The sequence below is a fragment of the Trachurus trachurus genome (genome assembly GCF_905171665.1).
Source record: "Trachurus trachurus genome assembly, chromosome: 15".
NCBI classification, from domain to species: Eukaryota; Metazoa; Chordata; class Actinopteri; order Carangiformes; family Carangidae; genus Trachurus; species Trachurus trachurus.
Window position 1 is genome coordinate 18444136 of NC_139906.1, and position 19739 is coordinate 18463874.

Here is a 19739-nt window from a genome sequence, read left to right on the forward strand (position 1 = left end):
AAGTCTCATTTTATAGACAGGACAAACAAACAGATCTTACCTTCAGCAGATGCTGGTTTATCCATTTTGTAAACGTCTTCTTCTGCACTCTGTCTCTTTCATCTGAGGAGGAGAGGGAGAAAAGAAAACACGACCTGTGATTTTGTGATCAGAGTTAACTGGGCAGCGCAGATTTCTTTGTGGGAAGGTTGTCTGGAGCAGTTTAATTCTCCTCAGCGTAAGCCAGTTATGTAGCCTATTATGTTACAAGGTGTTAAATGCCACAAGAGGTCAGAGACAAATACAAGGCACATAGACAAGAGTAATCATGTTTTCTGACATGCAAACATATTGGCTTTTTGAGGTTTTGAAGCATTTGGAGTTTAGTTAGTATAGTTGAATCATTTCTTTCCTGTTGCAGACAGTCAGTTCTTTTTACTTCCAATGAAAGTCATTTAGCAAAGGAAAGGATAATGAAGACCTCAAGTCTCTGTGGCTGAAAAGAAGGATGTCGTTCCCAGAGACTGAAATGGCATCACTCTTTCCTGCATGCTGCTGACCACATTATGTTTCTTGTTTCCCATCACCATAGCAACCACACTTCCTGCCACCAGTGACATATGTGAAACCAGAATGCAAAAGCAATAAAATAAGGGGGGGGGGGGGGGTTTAATGTTTTTTTTTTCCCTCATAATATTTTTTTCTACTTGTATTAGTACGATGAAGAGAAGGAGTGCTCGCTCCTGGACTACGTGTCCGATTCTCGAAATATGGACGAGATATTTTTTGTCACGGCATTTTCCTTAAGACTGTGCTTTATGCACGGTCAGATGTAGAGACTGATTCATGCCAGCCACATCAGCCATGACTCATGTCGTGGCTGCCACGCCTCCCAGCCTGACAGTCACAACTCCTCTAATTATCCTCAGAAAACACCAAAAATAAAGACTCCAACAATCGATCACATTTCCAACATCATCAGCCGGCTAGGTCGCATTCACAACAACACTGTGATAACAACTACAATCGGCATTTTTCTGAACTTTGCCCACAAGACTGACAACACAGATAATCTCCTCCCTTTAATGTTCCTTAGTGCTCCGGGATGTCTTAGCGACTTAAGTCATGAGCAAGCACAGACATGAGTAATCTATCAAGGAAAAGAAGTACGATCAATACTGACCCATACAGCACATAAGAGTTACCAGGTGAGTCCTATGCTCCCGCTCAGTCTCAAGCAGCCACTTCATTCTCTGCTCTAGCCCCTTGGAGCTGTCAGGAGGATCGAGGTTCAGGTAGACGGATGCCATGGATAAGCCACTGAAGAAGGAGTTACAGTTGCCGTCTTCTTGCCTGACTGCCTTCCTGCCTGCCTGCCTGCGAGAGCCTCTAGGGCAGCCGTGACTCCCTTTTTTTCATCAAGCTTCCAGAACGAGTTCTGTCAGGTTTTCCGTATGCTACTCACTATTTTGAGTTTCCACGCGGTCAAGTGTTTATCTAGCAGCAGCACTCAAAACCACACAAGAAATCAGTGCTTCTTGTAAAAGAGAAATGAGGAGGGAGAAAAAAAAGAGGGAAAGTTCTTTTCTGACATGTTTCAGGAATGACTGCCGCAGGACAGTTTATCTAAGCTGCTACTCTAAGAGCGATGTACCATGATATACACTTGATTAATTACCAATATCTTATCATATGCTTGAGCAATATAAGCATGCTCTATGTAAGTTCAAAGGTGAAAATGTTCTCAGGTAATCATCTTTCTATTCTGCAGTTGCTACACTCTTTACATAGACAGAAACAACTGGAAACATAAAGACAAATCCCAATCAACACTCAAAAGGGATTTTTGGTAATGGTTTTTACATTCAGTTATTGATTATTTCTCCACATATACCAGTTACATAAGGCAGTCTGCTGTTAGAGTGGCATCTTTTTCATGTGACATTTCCTGTGGGTGGTTATTCTTATATAAGGGACGTAGCTGAATTATCATAAAGCCTGAAGCACACATTTTCAGGACAACAGGGGTACCTTAGGAGTCCTGTGACTGTACTCTCAGTGGATTTTTACATTTAGTTCATCTAAAAATAGTCCACGTGTAAAAGCTGCTGAGGATTGGAAAGTGGGTTGGTCTGACAATTATTTTGTGTGGTGGTCTAGATCAAAGCCTGACATGTAGCTGAAATATCAAATGAAAGAAGGAGGATTTTGGTCAGTCACAGAAGTTTGGCTAAAATGACACAATAAAGCCCATTAATGAAATAATGCTGTCAAATGAGGAAAGTAGATGGGCATCACATTAAAAGGCCTGATGCAGTGAGAGGCCTTTCCCAGCAGTGCTGCTGTGTCATAGCTGATGCATCTGTCCCTGTGACACTACAGCACAGAGATAGAGCAGTGCAGTCTGCAGTAGGACACCAATTTGGTTTGTAACGCCCATATCTAAGCTCTCTGCTGCATAATATATAAACCTCCTCTGAGAAACTCATTAATATAGATTGACCGGGCAAGTATTCAGTGAAGCTCTCCAGCTCAACGATAACGGCCGGCTGAGCAAGAGTGTCATCAAGCAGCTATCAGATGTGGTCAGCAAAAGGCTGCTATGCTTCACATTTTGCACAGATGACTGATAAGAGACGCACTGAGCACATCAGACAGTGAGACAGACGGTTTTTCATTATTTATGCCCTCCATATTCAATTTTTCATACTAGTGGTATAAACAGAAACAGAAGCAGGCAGCAGGTTTGAATAGGTAATAACTGAAGATATTTCTGTACCTGTGCTTTCCAAAAGCATGAAGGTGAGTTTAACAGTATGGTGCCCTCTTGAGGATCTTATGAGAATAAGAAGTGAGTGTGAACTCAGTTTAGTGTATCCCACAGACTGAATTATCCATGCCCTTTAACGGTAGTAATAGATTATTTTGGTCATAACATGAAAAGTAGTAAAGATTATTAAAGATATCAGTCATTTAACAAACAAGCTCTCTCCATCTAACAAAATTGATGACATAATGTCAGATCAAATATGAGCATACACTCAGTTTCGTGAAGTTGCGCAAACTGCATCAGCATCATCAATCTTCTTATCTAATAAAAGCTGTGATCATGCTACTTGGACTTTCACACTTTTTACTCATTAAACTCCATATCGGATTCATTAAACTGTAGTATAGTGCTGTGGCTTATCATGTAGCTTATATGCATTTCATTTATTTATTCATTTCTCATTAGTTTGATTTGTTTCATATCGTAACGAAATGCATTTCTCACACAAGATTTGCATATGGTATAAGGAGCCTACAATCGTGATCATGAGCTACATACTAATACTACTACCTACTTTTACTTTAAATACTTTTTTTATTTTTTTTATTTACCACATTGTTTGAATTATTTAAGATTAACACGTTTTGATGATTAAATATTCACATTTCAAATTCAGGTAAATAGATTACTTACATCCAGCAGAGGTCAGGGAACAGCTTAGAGTATAACCAACAGCTTGTGACCTTTGACTTTAATGGGTTGATGGTTGAAGGATCACATAAAAAGCCTGACTAACCACCTGTCTCTCACATTACATTTGCACTTCTTGACGTTTGGGTGACGTCTTAAAAATAATTGCCACTGAAGCCTTTTTTTTTTTCAAAAGTGCAATTTCACACCATGACAGAAGGTTAAACTGGGAGTCATTAAGATATTATTGATCGAACAGTACAGTGTGCCCATTGTTTTGTGGCTTCTGCGTTCACTGTCTGCAGACTATAAGCCCAGCACTCACCGAGAGACTACCACAACATTCAAACAAACAGCCATGGAGCTGCTCAGACACTTATTTGAAGACCTCAGCAAAGCACATGTGCACAGCTATAAATAACTACAACTCTAAACCATGCTGCCCCTGAAACTGCAAGCCACATAATCTGTGCCACTGAGGTGACGTCCTTCATTTCCTCACATTCAACAAACATGATTGAAGTTAATATTTGTATTAAGAGTCTTTGAATTAATGAATATTTGTAACTAAACTGTGAATAAAGACACTGCACTAACAGACTGTAGAAAATGCATTCACTAAGTCTACACCACTTCACTCTGGCCTTTTTATTACAATTTTTTTTTTTTACAAGATTCTTTGAACAACACAACGGACAAACTGTTGTCATCCAGAGAATGACTTGCACAGGGGGCCAGTGACATGCTTTGGCATCTTGTTGCGTCAGGATGCCTAAAATATCCCCACATGATTCTGTGCAGAGCAGAGTCAAAAAGTCCTCGCAATCAAAATCCAGCCTGTGTAATCCTCTTGACCTTGTATGGGAGGGAGATCAAAACAGACCCAAAGTCTAAACTGAAAAGCCCTCAACCTTCCAGCGTATGACAAGGACTCGTGAAACATTCTTGCTCAACCGCTCTTGTGAGCAAACACAGATTGTGATGTTGAAGTAAGTATTGGTCATTTTCACTGTTATCCTAATCAAAGTCAACATCCTACCCCCCTGACTAAAAAAAAGAAAAAGCTTTGCTGCATCCTAAAGATCAGCTGTAGATCCCCTGCATGCTTCATCAGGACAAACAAAGTGCTAAACATACTGTTTACTGTTTAAATACATTTATTTTCTCCAGTGGATTATAAATAATGAGTTTCAAGCCTTTTTCATTTTAAAATTTCTCAAATTATATTTTGTATCAATCTTGGCAGTCTACTGCCGTGTTGTACGCTTTTTGAGCCTGTACTATAGGAAGAGTGGTGCTTTGAGCTAAATGCTATCATGGGCATGCTAGCATGTTCACAATGACTGAACTAAGATAACAATCAGTGGGAGGTTTAATGTATACCATGTTAGCAAGCAAAGACTTGCCTAGTACACATTTAACACAATGCACAGCTGTTATTGATGCCAAAACCAATAGTTTCATCAGTCATTTGGTCCTGAATTAGTAGTGCATCAATGACTGATTTATTAACTTATTAAATGATCAACAGGAATTAATCAAAGATTTTAATAATGAAATAATTATCTTGTTTTTGAAACCCAGACCAAAAAGATATTTGAAGACATTACTTTGTGCTGTCAAAATTATGAATCCTGACAATCCATCCGATAGTTGTTGAAACATGTCATTAGTGGACAAATAACACACTACAATCCCTTCAGCTATAAAGTACCAAATGGTCTGTTGCAACTCCCAGATCGACAACGCTAGTGATTTAATGTATGTTACAGACGCCCAGTGGGAGTGGTGACTCAGCACAAAGAGGCTACCACTGCATTTTTATAACTATGTTGTCACATATCGGGGTAGGTGGTAAACAAAAATACAATGTGAGACGGTGATGGGGAAATACCTATCATACTTTGGAAGTGAGAATCCTCTTCTCGGAGGGGCAGGGCAGAGACTGAGATATGTAACACGAACAGCACTGTGACTGAAACAGGTTGCCAAGCCTTCAAAGCAGCCCTCCCACTCAGCCTTTGCTTTGTCTTGAGTAAAGAAGACTGCAGGAAAAAGGGTGCTATGTCTCAACATCTATGCAGAGAGTGTTATTATTATCCTGTCTGTCTTGTTTAGAGCCAATGTCGCAATTTTCAGCATTCCCCTCTGATTATTATTTTTCCTCAACCTCGAACTAAATGACAGTGATCTGCGGTGGCTTATGCAAATGAAAAAGTAAATAAAACGGAAGTACCGTACAGGGCACAATAGGAATATATATACAGTGTGAACTGGAATTGCAGCACTGATTAACTATATGAGCTCCTGTGGAACATTGAATGAACCTTGATGAAAAGGCAAATGGAGGGTGAAGGTGAAGCTGTCAAAGTACCCATAAGCATGAGCTGTCACTTCAGAGGCACTCAGCAAAGTCAAGGAGAGGAAGAGGGGAAGCATTAACAGCAGCTAATGGGGCAGACATGCACACTAATGGTACGAACATGAGCACACACAGATACACAGTTGCTAACACTCAGCTATCAGCCCCCATATGTGCAACAGCTGCAACTGTGACATTTAAGTGAATATTTGCACATGGAAATCTGTTACTCTCTCAGCCCTCCCTCTCACATCTATTACGGAGAGTCCTGATTATGATTTATAGCTATGTTAATTCTGGGGGTCATACATGGTGATATTCAAAATCAACAATTACGATTATAGCCTACAAAATGCCATACAAATGAGCATATGATGAAAGATGCTATTAGAAGAACTCATAATGTTCAGACAAAGCTTTTCTTGGCCAACCTAAAAATGATCGATTTGTAGGTTTTGCTATTTCTATAATGTTAGCATTAACAGCTTATTAGCCACCAGTCATGGCAAGAGCTTCAGTCAATGTTGGGTTTAGAAGACAAAAGGGTATGATACATCCTCTGAGCAGCACTGTTTCTTCACAACACACTGAACTCTACAGTGACTCCCTATCAAAAATGAGACAGTCTGACCAGGCCAGGGCTTGCTTGTTAGCATGCTAACTTCAGTAAAAGGTAGGAAGTAGGCTAAAGGACGCAAAACAGGAGGTTTTTTCCCTCACCTAAGACGGCTCTTAGTTTGTAAAGGAATGATATTTCTTCTACACTGGGAAATAAAAACAATTGTGAAAACTAATGTTAGCAATGTAGCAATTAATAGATCCTTAAAGGTTTTAAAGTAGAACCCAAGAAATCACACACATGAATTCAGAAATAGTTGCCAAGTATTAAGGGTGATTATTAGCAATAGATTTGCTTGGTAGTATGCAACTGGCAGTAACATGTTGAACAATCTTCACTCTAAAAGGCTAGATGATTTTTGTATGTTATTATTGAAAACAGGCTATACAGGTGACACAGATTCTACAAGTCTTTTTTTTTTTTTTTTTAATGCTGCCACATTTGGTGTTTTGATGATGGTGCTGTCCACAGTATATGATTGACATCATTTTCATACTGATGAAAACATTTACGCAGTGGTTTAAATGTTATTTTCTCATTTGGCTCCCGAAATCATGTGAGCATCAGACTGAAATACAACAATAGCTTTTATGATGTGGGGTTAACATAAAAGCAGATGGAGCTGCCCTTGGCCATCAAATAAGAATTGGAGAAAGGAAATCTGTTTCCTGTTTCTAGTGGGACTGCTTCCCAGCATCTGCTGCATTCGGGAGAGAAGGGTGGTGCCGGTGGAGCGGGAGAGGAAAAGCAACTGAGCATGAGTCAGGGGTGGGACAGAGACTCAAAAGATGATCTCATGTAAGAGGAGCTAAGCAAAGCTGTGGAATGAGGTTCAGCCACGCTGGTCTTCCCATCACCATGACAGCATATAAATACAACATTTAGAAATATAACAGTGAGCAGACAGCACGCTCAGACACAGACATGCAACCAAATCTGACAGCATTATAACGTTATATTTAATTCAGCTCCCTACCAGTATGTTGATAATGTACTCCAAAGGGGACAATGCGTTTGCTGTACGTACATCTATGATGCATATGAGTGAGCAATGAATAAAAATGTCTGTAGCTGACTGACTGATGGAGCAGTGAGCTTTCTGAGATCCCTGGTTTGGATTACACAGCTCACAGATCAATGAAAGGCCTGGCAACAGCAACAACATTATGTTGGAGCTTAAACACTTCTAGTATCGTGTATTTACCGTTGCTTTCATTCTTAAATTTTTTGTTTTCCTCATATAGACCTTGGCAATAACAGCAAACAACCAGACATTAGGTTTCTGTTTGCAGATAACTTGCATTCTGATCTCACTACACATACTGGTGAAACCTGTAAAATGAAACCATAGCAGCTGTTTTCAGAGTTTCAAATCAGCTTCTGCCCAGTGTTATTGTGAGGTTATGGAGCACCATTTGGATCTTGTGCTGGAAAACTGATCCGAAGATTTGATGCACTTAATTAGGTATTAGCACTTAGCACTTTGAATTCTGGCTGTGTTAGCTGTGAAATTACACCAGAACACATCACAGCACTATAATTAGATAGTGATTGTACTATCTAAATCATATTTGCTCACGTATCAAATAAATCATATCCAAGTAGCTTTTTTTTTATTCGTTCAGATTATACAATAAAATCACACTTAAAATGTATTTCATAAAAAAGTATTGGTTGGCACTGGCAGGTATAAATGGCACATAGCTACACAAAATGATAACTTTGTGTATTCTCTCAATTACCAGTCAGAAAAACAGGGCTTAATTCAAACCTATATAGCATGATCCTATTGTTTGTGAACAATATACATTAGTGGGTTAGTGTTTAGGAGGCTACAATGCCCAGCTGTGCATGTAGCCTACAATATGTTGTACATTCACTTGTAGGCTGAATTAGGTGGGAAGAGACCACCTTCAACGTTTGGCTCCTTGACGTTCAAGCCTCAATGAAAAGCCAAAAAAGGAGTGTCACCATCAGAGACTTGACACATGAACAAGTCTGTGGAACTTGGATGCTGCTCGCCTAAAAAACAAAGTGTCTTTTGTATGGTAGCAGACAGTCTCCATAGAGGCAGCCTGCTGCATGTGTGGGCCACTGGACCATTTGAATGTGATGAGTGGGCTGTCGACATAGAGCAGAGGGGTTGGGCTGGGCACAGCCCAGGAGGATGGACAAAGGCAGTGACTGTGCAAAAACAAAATGCTCTTTCACTCATCACTGTTTGATAATACAAGATAATATGAGTATCATAATCTTTAAAATATAATATATTTAAACTATAATAAAAGTATTCATTGTTATAGCTACAAAAGTCTTGCAAAGAAAAATCAAATCATAAGACAGCCTGCAGCGATACACAGACGGAAACATCAGACAGCCAGTGAGAGGCCACACCCTCCTATATAACACACAACTTACAAAGCAGCCATACTACAGACTGGTACTGTATATGGGCGTCTACTGAATGGAATGAAATAGCCAATACCATACTGTATATAAATATACACACACACAGTTGCCCATAAGTCAGACTTTAATATTTTTTCACCTTTTCTCATGAAATGATTGTGACAATGGGATTTATTCTTGATAGATAAAGTGTATATCTTCTCAAAGCTCTATTGGTCAATCCCTTCCAAATATATCACTGTGAAAATTAAACCACAATTAACCTTTATAATAGGAATAAAAAGAGGAATGTGTCTGAAAACAAAATTATTCCAACTTTATGGGCAACTGTGCATATATATATTATGCATCTGTGTGTGTGTGGTGTGTGTGTGGGTCTACAATCTGAGGCAAAAAAAGATCATGGGAAATGAGCTTCATGGATGTTTGATAAGAGCACGAGATTTCATCTTCTAAGAAACTGTCCAAGAAGACGATTTTTGAAAATAAATGCCGTAAAATTGAAATATTGTTTTCTATTAATGTTTAACATTGCAGTTTTGTTTTGTGTATTGGCAACTAACAAATGTCTGCACAAAACTTGAAGAACTTTGAATATGCTGCAAGACTGTCAAATCTCTACGAGCAAAACATGCTTATTTTGGGTGCAGTTCTTAGACATGTACTCTTCCTTACACTCTTGTCAAACTATTGCCACCATATGGCATCTTAAAAAACAAAATGAACCAACTGCAAAGGGAGCTGGCTGAACCACCAAATATCTAATCCATTAAATCTTCCCTCATGTCAGAGGATGATCATCTGTTGGGAAACTAACGCTCCCATCTCGCTGACGACCAACCAAGCAGGCTCTGCTAGAACAGCCCGATCCCACAGCAGCCACTACCCACTGCATTTAACTGTTGTACGCGTCAAGGAAACCATGTCTTAAACTCATTCCTCAAGTTTACGGCCTTTTGTAAAGCCTGTATTGAATTTCACCCTGGCCTAAAGCAGTACTGTTGTTGGGTGTATAATTAACTCTTAACACCTAATTGGTATGATATTCTTACAGCTGGGACAATAAGAACTACATAAACATTCCTGGTGGTCGGTGGCAATTGTTATGCTTAGTCTCAAGATATGATCGAAACTCATGGTTCAGCTCTTCACGGCGTATTTCCTTAATCTTGAAATGTGTCAGTTCATTTTGAATGGTTGAGTTCACTACAGGTCCCACTGTAGGTCAATAAGTGCACATGTCATACAATGTTGCTCATTCACCGCCATGAAGACTATATTTTTGTTTGATCTCCTTTTCTCTTGTCTTGTCTTGACTGCTGACGTTATCTTAAAGATGTTTGACAGGTCTGGAGCCAAGCCAAACCACCAACGACAACCGCCCAAATTAACCAAAAAGTCACCAGAGCACAAACTATTAGTTACAATTTGTTTGCCTGAACATCCACTGTCAAATATGAAAAGGATCTGATCCTATATGTTGTTTTGGAGAGACAAAGAAAAAACTGTTTTCTACTTTATAGCTGAGCCTCCTGCTGTTCTGTTTACTGGTCTGTTTGTTTGGTTACTATTGATGACTTGGCTATGAAAATGTGTCCCTTTGATACGCTTAGCGTCACATGGAGAGAAGCTCGGGGCTCTGGCTGATCTTGTTAACTGCAAATAAAACTTTTACATTTTAAATCAGGATTTTTTCCCCAGCACTTAGCCCATGTCCTACTGAAAAATAAAGCAAAACATATTTTACAGAAACAAATGTTTTATGGGAAGACAAATGTATATTGGAAACACTATTTAAAGAAGAACGAGGGTATTTGACTTTGATGTAAGCATACATTTCTCCACCTACCAATCCAGTTACAATATATATGCTCAAATACACGGTTTCAAACAATAACTTCTCAAAGATTTAACTTTTCACCCTGTCACACAAAAACTCACATTATTTTATTTCTGTTTATCTCCTAATTGTCGTCAGCTCACTCACCACTCGCCTACATTATCAGACACAATAATGGAGTTCACTACTTGCAAAGAAAATATAAATTATTCATATTATAGTCTGCTCCCTCTCTCCTTAAATGACCCCTAGTAAATAAATGTTGATTAAGGTTTTCTGCTTCAACACTCAAACTTTTCCTGCTAATGATTAGCTTCTTCTGCTAAAGCCAACTTCCTACTAGGATTGCAGCAAAAACAAAAAAACAAATCTGTGGAGAGCAGTATATCGTATATAAGTCAAAACAATGTTGTCAGTTTTACCTAAGAAACAGTCAGCATAATGAAGTGGTTGCATTGAGACCACAGGTAAACATTAGCATTACTGTGAGGCTACAACGAACACATCTAAAAACTTGAAAATGTGTTGGTAAAATCATTAAGAAAATACTAAAGAATGCCTTACCCCTCAATGATACATTCATTGTTCATGCACCAGCTGGTGGAGAGTCAGATATCCCCCCAAAATCAATACTCAACATGTAATAGCTAATCACAAACTGGTAGTTAATGATAGGAGAAAGCTGAAAAATAAGTAAGCTCATTGTGTGTCACTGCTCCTCTGCCTGAAGAAAACAGATACAGATTCCTAATGATGCTACATCATATGATCCCATTAAGAGTCCAGTCAGGGCGTTTAAGCCTTATACCACAGCTGACTGGCCCTGCTGGCTACAATGCCTCAACAGCTGAGAGAACATGCTCATGGCAAGCATTTCACTACAATAGTCCACAGTCAGTTAGTTATTGTGCTGTTGTTTTACTTTGTTGGCCTGAGTGAAAAGGAAAATGAAGAGTTAAAACCAGTGCTGTCAGTTTGAATTCAGCTCAGCCGGATGTCTCCTCACGCCTCAGAGTACATGTGTGTGATTTTGTCAACGAACTCTGGCTGTCAAAGAGACACTGAGGAACATAGATGTCTTATGTGTGATGGATTCGCACTAATTAATGCGATTGACCCAAAAGGAGCAGCTCCATGAAACGACACGAGCCACTGATATGAGCTAATGCCTCATCCTGCTATGTCATTGTCCTGTTTGCCTTGAGACACCACACAAGTCACAGAAGCCCTATTCACAGAAGCGCAGTGGTTTTTCTTTAGGCGATCAGCCAAACACTATGCAAACACATTCATTTGTATTATGAAAGTACAATTAACTCAAATCAACAGACACTATTTATCCGTTCAGATCTTTCAGGCTGCCAAGTAAACAATGAAGACACCGGCTTGATGTATTGTTTTTCCAGGCTTATTTCAAACTAAAGATTTTTCATACACCAGCCACACAAGAGAAATAATCCCATAATCTAATGATCAGATGTGATCATATAATAAGGCCTTTGTATTGGCTAATAAAAATCAGCCTAAACGTGATGTCATGCAGGAAATATTCTCACTTTTCCAGAGCAGGCATAAAGACACCAAGACCAGCCAGTCACCACAGGGAGAGGGGCGCAGGCTGACATTTATCGAACTGTCAAGCAGCAATCGGGAAATTTCCTCATCTCTCAAGTGCCTGAGAAATAGGCGATTCAATCACCATTGATCCTACCTTTGTATTTTTCCAAAACATCCTCATAGGCTTGGAGGTATTCCTGTTCGTCGGAGAGCACGTAAGCCTGCGTTGCGTACTGAGCCATAACCCGGGCTCTACAAACTGGACATTCACCAGCGGCGGACAGGGACACAGCGTGTGTGTGTGAGTGTGTATGTGTATGTGTGTGTGTCTATGTGTGTGCATGAGCATGTGCATGTGTATGTGCTGAGAACTCGAGAGTGATCGGCGCTGTTGTTGCACTAAAGGAAACGCCCTATGTCCCGCCCTTGTCTGCGTTTTGTCCAATGGGCCACACTTCCTCTCTGGAGTTCACGGATTGATAGGGAGGACAGCCGGACATGCTGCACTGCAAAAAGTGCCTGTTTTAACAAGTCAGTCATGCCAACGCTGAGTGTAAAATTCTCAAAAAAGTGAGATTCAAATCCGACTTTACGATCACAACAGGATGGGTCTCAACAAGCCTGGTCCCTAATTTCGCAGTTTGCCTCCAGTGAGTGAGAGAACCTGTGTAAAGCGCACTGAATGAATGGCTCACCTTTTACAGCGTGCGACAATAAACTCAGGCTTCTCAGTACCGGCTCGTGACATGGACCACTTTCTGTTTTCTCTGTAGGCTAGTCCACCTGCCAGAGACTTTAAACAACTCTGGCACATTTACAGGACTGCTGCTTGAAACGATGTCAAGTGTCTTTGCTGCCAGTGGGCACAATCAGCTGTCACTATTGTCACACCGAGTCCACGCGAGCTGAGAGTTTCCATTGAAAACTTCTCCCCCTGTATCGATTAAAGGCTCTGATCTGGATCTGATCCGATCTGATCTGATGAACTTTATTTCTCACAGGAATTTAACGACGTCAGATGGAATTAGCCTATCATTATAAGCGCGCTGTCATTAAATAGCCCAATGAGAGCTATAAACTTTAAACTCCAACCTTGTTATCAAGTGTGAAACAAACATGATCATGTTTTATGTTGGGCCCAATTTATTTAAGCGTCTGAATATAGCCTATACTAATCTGACTTTTAGGTCTAGGCTTTATCTCCCTAATTGAAATGAAAACCAAAAATGACATATTTAAAATCATCCTCTGAGATATGTAGGCTATTTGATGACGAGTATAACGGAGGTATAACTCAAAGAAAAACACAGTAGTTTCTTATTCATTATTCCATAAATCCATCGGCGCTTTGGTTAATTTTAAAGCATCATCCAGAATAAGAACAGACCAAAATACCATCACATGTAACAACCACAGGTCCATGTCACTGTGTCTATGATTAAGTCCCCAAATAAACCAGGAATAGGCTACATTTTAGTCACGATGAGATCATGGTCTCCGCACATTGCAGCATATCCGAGCGGCGTTTTTCCCTTCAACTCCCTGTCTGATAATAACCGGACAACAATAAAGACTCAGCCGCTCACCTGCGATCCTGAGCACGGCTCTCTCCGCCGGATCCAGCACGGATCCTCCTTGGATCTTCCTCTTGGACCGCTCGTGTCTGGGCAGGTTCCAGGGTAAAGTGTCCCCGGGAGCAGGTGATGCCGACCCGGATTTAACGCTGTAATCATCCTCGTCCGAAAAATCCGCGGAGGAAGACATGGAGCAGTGGAGGGAAGGGTTCCCCGAACTGGAGCTCTGTGAGACAAAAGAAAACGGGGCATAAAGAGACGGGAGAGAAAAAAAAGAACAATGCTAGTCTTGATTTCACTCCCCGTCAAAATGAAAGAGAACAGCACAGCAACAACAAGCGCAAATCAGATGGTTTCTCACCATAGCGGGTCAAAGTGCGTAATGTGAGCGCAGGTTAGGTGTGAGGACGCTGCGTGACACGAGCCACCAGCTCGCAATCACCCATAACAATTAAAGATTGAGCCAAATAAAGGCGATGTGAAATCAATAGTAAATGGCTCCCCCGCCAGGTCAACAACAAGACTTACCACTGTATACATGGAGACCTGTCAGCTGGAACAAGAGAAGGAGAAGAGGAGAAAAAAAATCCACAATCCTGTTTGTGCGTTATTAGCTTCCAGCCCTTCGGTCACACATCTCGTGCGTTAATTTCTCAGGGTGCCACGCCCTTTAAGGGATGCTCCGGCCATCGGAGCATTAAGGATGTGGGGTGATGTCAGATCTCCAGAGGGCTGAGGGGATGGTACGCTGTGTGCTGTCGAGGCAGAGCTGCACCGTGATGGGGAGAGCAGACTGCATGTGTCTCCGCGTCATACCCTGTTGTAGCCAACAACAGCAGCAGCTCCGCCAGCGACGGCGGTGTTAGAGCGCCATCCCTGCACAAAAAGAGGTGCTGGCTGACTACACATGCCTCTGAAAGCAGGGGGTAATAAGAGGACAAGGGCTCCCATGGTTTCTAATGGCAAGGACCTCGCTGCAGATGAGCATTATTACTGTCTACACGGTGAGTGGTAGCCTATGTGAACCGCAGGGGTGGAAGCATTCATATAGCCTACATTGTGCTAATTACCTCACAGTAATGGAGTGGATCATGAGTGCACAACGAAATATTGCATTTGGATTAGGTAGGTTTAACCAGGTTTAATTTTAAATCCAGTTAAACCAATTTACCAAACGGCTATAGCGATAATACCATTAGATTCATCCCATCCTATCCCGGATCATCTCTGGTTTATTCTTATATTATTCCTCGGACAGTTGCAGACATTTTCCAGTTCTTACTCAAACTGAATAGAGCACAATTCCTCACATGAAGGAAAATTATGAATGAATGACTTTCCCACTGCAACCAGACACACCTGAGGTTGAGCAACAGAGCAAACACAGGTGAGCACAACCAGACTTATAAGATAATGGGTGGGGCCGATAATACCTGTATAGTTACACCTTATTTGCTTAATGGTTCAACCCAAAGCTGAATGCTATATATGACCCCTGCCTTGGTTATATTTTTAATATAGTAAGTCTGACAACTTTGAAGTGTCTGAAAATAAGTTCTGGTTCAAAATAGCTGTAGCTGAATATGTTTCAAATTCAGTGTGGGGTCATTCAGTGCAGAATCTGCAAGAGCAGTGCTGATAAAAGCAACATGTTGCTAATATTAGCAGCCTTTTCATCATTGCATCACTTTTCATCAGGATAAAACTCTAGTGCAGCTTACTGATGCAGTTTTTAACAGCTTTCTGCTTATCCCTCTACTAAAATGAGAAAATACTCCATGATTTGAGTAAAGTTGATGTGCACTATTATGAAATAGTTATTAGTTGGATCTCCCAAGTCTGTTTTTCGCTTTCTTTATAAGGAAAAAACTGTAGCCTAATAATATGAATAGTTCATTTAGGCCTTCTCTCATCACTTAATACATAGCCTATCCTCGCAATTTAAGAATGTAAGGTCTTTAGTCTTTGTTGATACCACCTCTTTTTTTTCCACTTAGTTTTAAGCTTGTGTATCATTGACAAAAAAAAACACCAAAAAAAAAAATCCTCAAAACAAGGCCACCATTGTGAATTATTCATCTTTTACACATGCAAACAAACACAGATTTGCTTTTGAACCTGCACATTGTGTCAATACAACATTTGGTTTTGTTTTACCTATGGTAACAAAATATTTGGTCTAAAGGCATCAGAAACAACAATAACACATTGATATGCTCTTGTTGTGGTGTCAACATAATCAGTAGGATTATGTTCAGAGTGTATACATAGGAGACAAGGTTGTGATATGATAAGTCTGTTGAAAATGGTGGTTCAAGTCACATTGACACACATGTATTTTGCTGACAATGGCAATAAGAAAAAACACCAAACTGTTTGTCTCTATTATCTGCAGTATTGCAGAAAGGAAGCATGACATTGCAACACATTCGCAGAGATCAATACTCTTTTGAGTCAGTCAGTTCAGCATCAGCGTCATGTCAAGTCTTGTAGCCTACTTAATTTGATTTTCAAGAAAGCAGTAATAGCGAGACAATGTTCTGTAATTATAAAGGTTGGGTGTGATATTTAATATTCTGGATTGACATCTGACATTCAACAATTAGACACACCCAGAAACATCTAGGGACATAAAGTGTTTTGAAAGTTTTTTCAGATTGAAGCAGCAAGAAAAAACACAAAATAGGTCATAGTTGTGCTTTTTCTGGTTAAAGTCCCCTCAAGTTAATATTTCTAGTGCAGCTGAATTCTCCCCTTCTCTCCTCACCTTTCACTTTAATTGCACTAACTGAATCTGATGTTGAATGGCGAGCACACCCTTGTTTGGAAAGAGCAGCTAATAGACAGGTTTATACTAAGATCCAGGCATGTTGACCCGAAGGCCTAAACATGTGATGAGTTAGCAGAGCTGAGCTTTTCATCCACAAAAGGACACATTATGTGTTCACATGGACATGGTAAATTGGGAACAGGCTTTGGATGGATTAGAGAAAACAGGTACCAACACGCCATTTAGGATGACTTCAAATGAAGGCCAAATGAACAGATACCATGGAAACCATAAACAGATTTAAGATTTTCTTTAGCAGATCACTTGAAGAAATTGTGGATTACCTGCTGGACAGATGTGAAAAGGCACTTGCCAAGTTCCTAGGATCTGTTATTAAAGGTGTGCCCTATTTTTAGTGGTCCAATGTATGATCATATTTGTCATACAATGCTAAATAACTGAACACCTATGGATGCAAGGTGCAAATACAGTAACACTTAATTTCATAGGACCTATTATGTAAAGAGACCAGCACACACAGGGTCCAAGCCCTGTAGTCAAACACTTGCCCTGTGTCCTTGAGCAAGTTACTGAATCCTTACCAGCATCAAAGGCACAACGTTGTCCCTGGGAAGGGAAGCAAGCAAAAAATAGTATCACTTCATCATTATGGTCACTCAAGGTTACAGGTAAGGGGGGGTACCTACAGGCTTGCGTGTTGGGGTGACTTGTACAGACTGGTAAAATTCTGGGAGCACTCTCTTCTTCACTTTCCGTTTTCTTAAAGTGGAGGATGAATCAGGTTCACTCTCAGGAACCTCAACCAGACTGGGTTTTTCCTCTGTCACTCGAGCATGTATGCTCCTTCTTGCATGACGTGGACTGTGCCTGAAGCCCTGGGAAACGACGAACAAATGTCAAGCATACAGCAGACTCAGCAACAGAAATTAAAAGGCTCAACATATTATGAATAATACATGTAATGCCATTCATGCCTCTTAAGCTAACCGGAGACCGTTGTAGTTGTATGACCTAGATTTCCGGCATGCTAGAGATAGATGTACAGACATTTTTATTACTACACAGGAAGTAAAGACAAACATTTCAGTGCAAATGTCTAACTATTACCTTCTTTGGACCCTCTGAGTTTTTCTTTAAGAGCTATTCGGTGTTGGACTTTATGTTTGAAGGTAATGATCAGCAAGACTGTTCTCAGCCACTGTCCTGCTGTTGTGTCCTTGAACATGATACTGAATACCCACCAGCTACAGCACTGAGTACTGTAGGTAGGGATTCAGTGTCCTGTGGTTCAATAACATGACCTGCAATGGACAGCAAGCTTCTGGAGTGTTTAATATAAAAAACATCATAACCACAGGGAATCATGGAAAATGAAACTATAGAAAGAAAAAAGAAGACTGTCTGATGAAAATGTAGTCTAGAGTAGCCTAATAAAAGTGATAAACCTAAATAATGAGCTTACATGGCACCAATCCCCTTTTAGGGTCAATGAAATAACAAAGCTTTCCCATTTAGACCTGCCTGAAAGAAAGAGAAAGAAAGACTGTCTTGTCTTTACCACAATACTGGCAAGGGGGTTGAGGTTTAAACCCGTTTTCATGCAGTCGATATATTTACAACCTTAAAATGTTATTTTATTCTGAAAGCTGTGTGCGTAAAACGGAAACGGGTCGCCTGAGGGTTTACTTGACGCATTTAAAACAAGCATCAAACATGAAGGAACATGTAGATTATGGATCACACATCCGAGTAGCTTTCTATCGGCTCGATGAGATCTGACATTTAAACAGTGTTTCTGAGAAGACAGTATTAAGAGTTTCTACTCACCGTGGAGCATGAAACTGCAAAATCACCTACGTTAGGCTATGTATTGATAAGACATGCGCATTGCGCACAACATGGTCCCTAAAATAGTCACGCAACCGTTGATAAAAGTCCAAAGAATCAAATTTGTGGATCAAGAATTTCTTGTTTTATACTTGAACTGATCATGCAGCCTGAACATGGATTTGACAAATTTAAAGTAGCCTATCATATCTTCAGGTAGCCTAAATAGATATGAATGAATGACTCAAGTCAATAATGCAAAAAGTTCACCCTACCTCTGATCGAAAATGGTGCGTCCGGAGGCCAACTACAAAACAGATAACAGATGTTAGACAGAAAAACTATGATTTAACATTTTCCACAAACTATGACGTGTCACATAAGAAAGCCCGCATCTTCATTTGCTATAGTCTATTAATAACTTCAGCACATTTCCAGCTAGTTTGACTAAAATACCCCCATGAGAATCATGTTCATTTGATCAGCCCAAACTGCAGATGTCTATTATAGCTTCACACTTTGGCTGCTCGGTACAGCAGTCAAGAGAAAAATACTTTACGGACAAATATACGGATATTTAAAATGCCCAGGGATGAGATGAGCTGGCAGGGAGAGGAGATGCGGCTGGCCTGCGCTATACTCACCGCGGCTCTTGGAGCGTCCAGAGAGCACAGATTTTATTGGATGTTTTCCATTACGAAGTCTCCGATGCCAGCAGCAGAAAAACAAAATAGTCGCAATAGTCCCGAGCAAAAGCAGCAATAACAGCAGCACACATTGAATACTGTACGGCCTTAGCAGCACCAAAAACGCCGCAGCGATCATCATAAGGCGAGATGTAGGACAGATCCCGCAGCCTCAGGCAGCTGGCTCCTTCTCCTGCCGCTACACCGCTGAAAGCTCAAGATGAGAATAAAGACGCTGAGCGACATACGTGAAGCATCGCACAGCAAACCGTGTGAAGTCCGTAGGTTCAAAGTAGACAGTCCAGACTATTGATATCATTATTGTGAGGCACAATGCATGACTCAGCAGAGACGCAAGTTTTATTTATTTATTTTTCCTAACAGGGGCAGGGAGAGTCAGCAGATTCATCTGAGCATCGCAGTGATGTGCTGCAGAGTCGACAGCACAGACGGATGATGCTGTAATACTAGTTATAACAAGCACATCAGGATCCACATAGACAACGGTGTGTAGCCTAAACGAAACCATACAGTCCAGGGAAATGGTTTATATAGAAGATATTTTGCATTCTTAACTCATGGTAGGCTATAGCTAATATTTTACCAACACATTTTGATCATTGTAACAATAGCAA

At 40.4% G+C, this 19739-nt stretch overlaps 1 protein-coding gene across 1 annotated transcript in view; it reads right to left on the reverse strand.

The window, feature by feature from the left end:
- dst (dystonin) overlaps nucleotides 1-12548 on the reverse strand; it is a 93318-nt gene extending 80770 nt beyond the window's left edge. The window contains exons 1-2 of the mRNA XM_083988745.1: nucleotides 12381-12548; nucleotides 41-102 (exon numbers count right to left, since the gene is read on the reverse strand). Of these exons, the coding sequence (XP_083844871.1) occupies nucleotides 41-102; nucleotides 12381-12468 (150 nt within the window). The 5' untranslated portion in view covers nucleotides 12469-12548. The remainder of the gene's footprint in view (nucleotides 1-40; nucleotides 103-12380) is intronic.
- Nucleotides 12549-19739: the final 7191 nt, after the last annotated feature.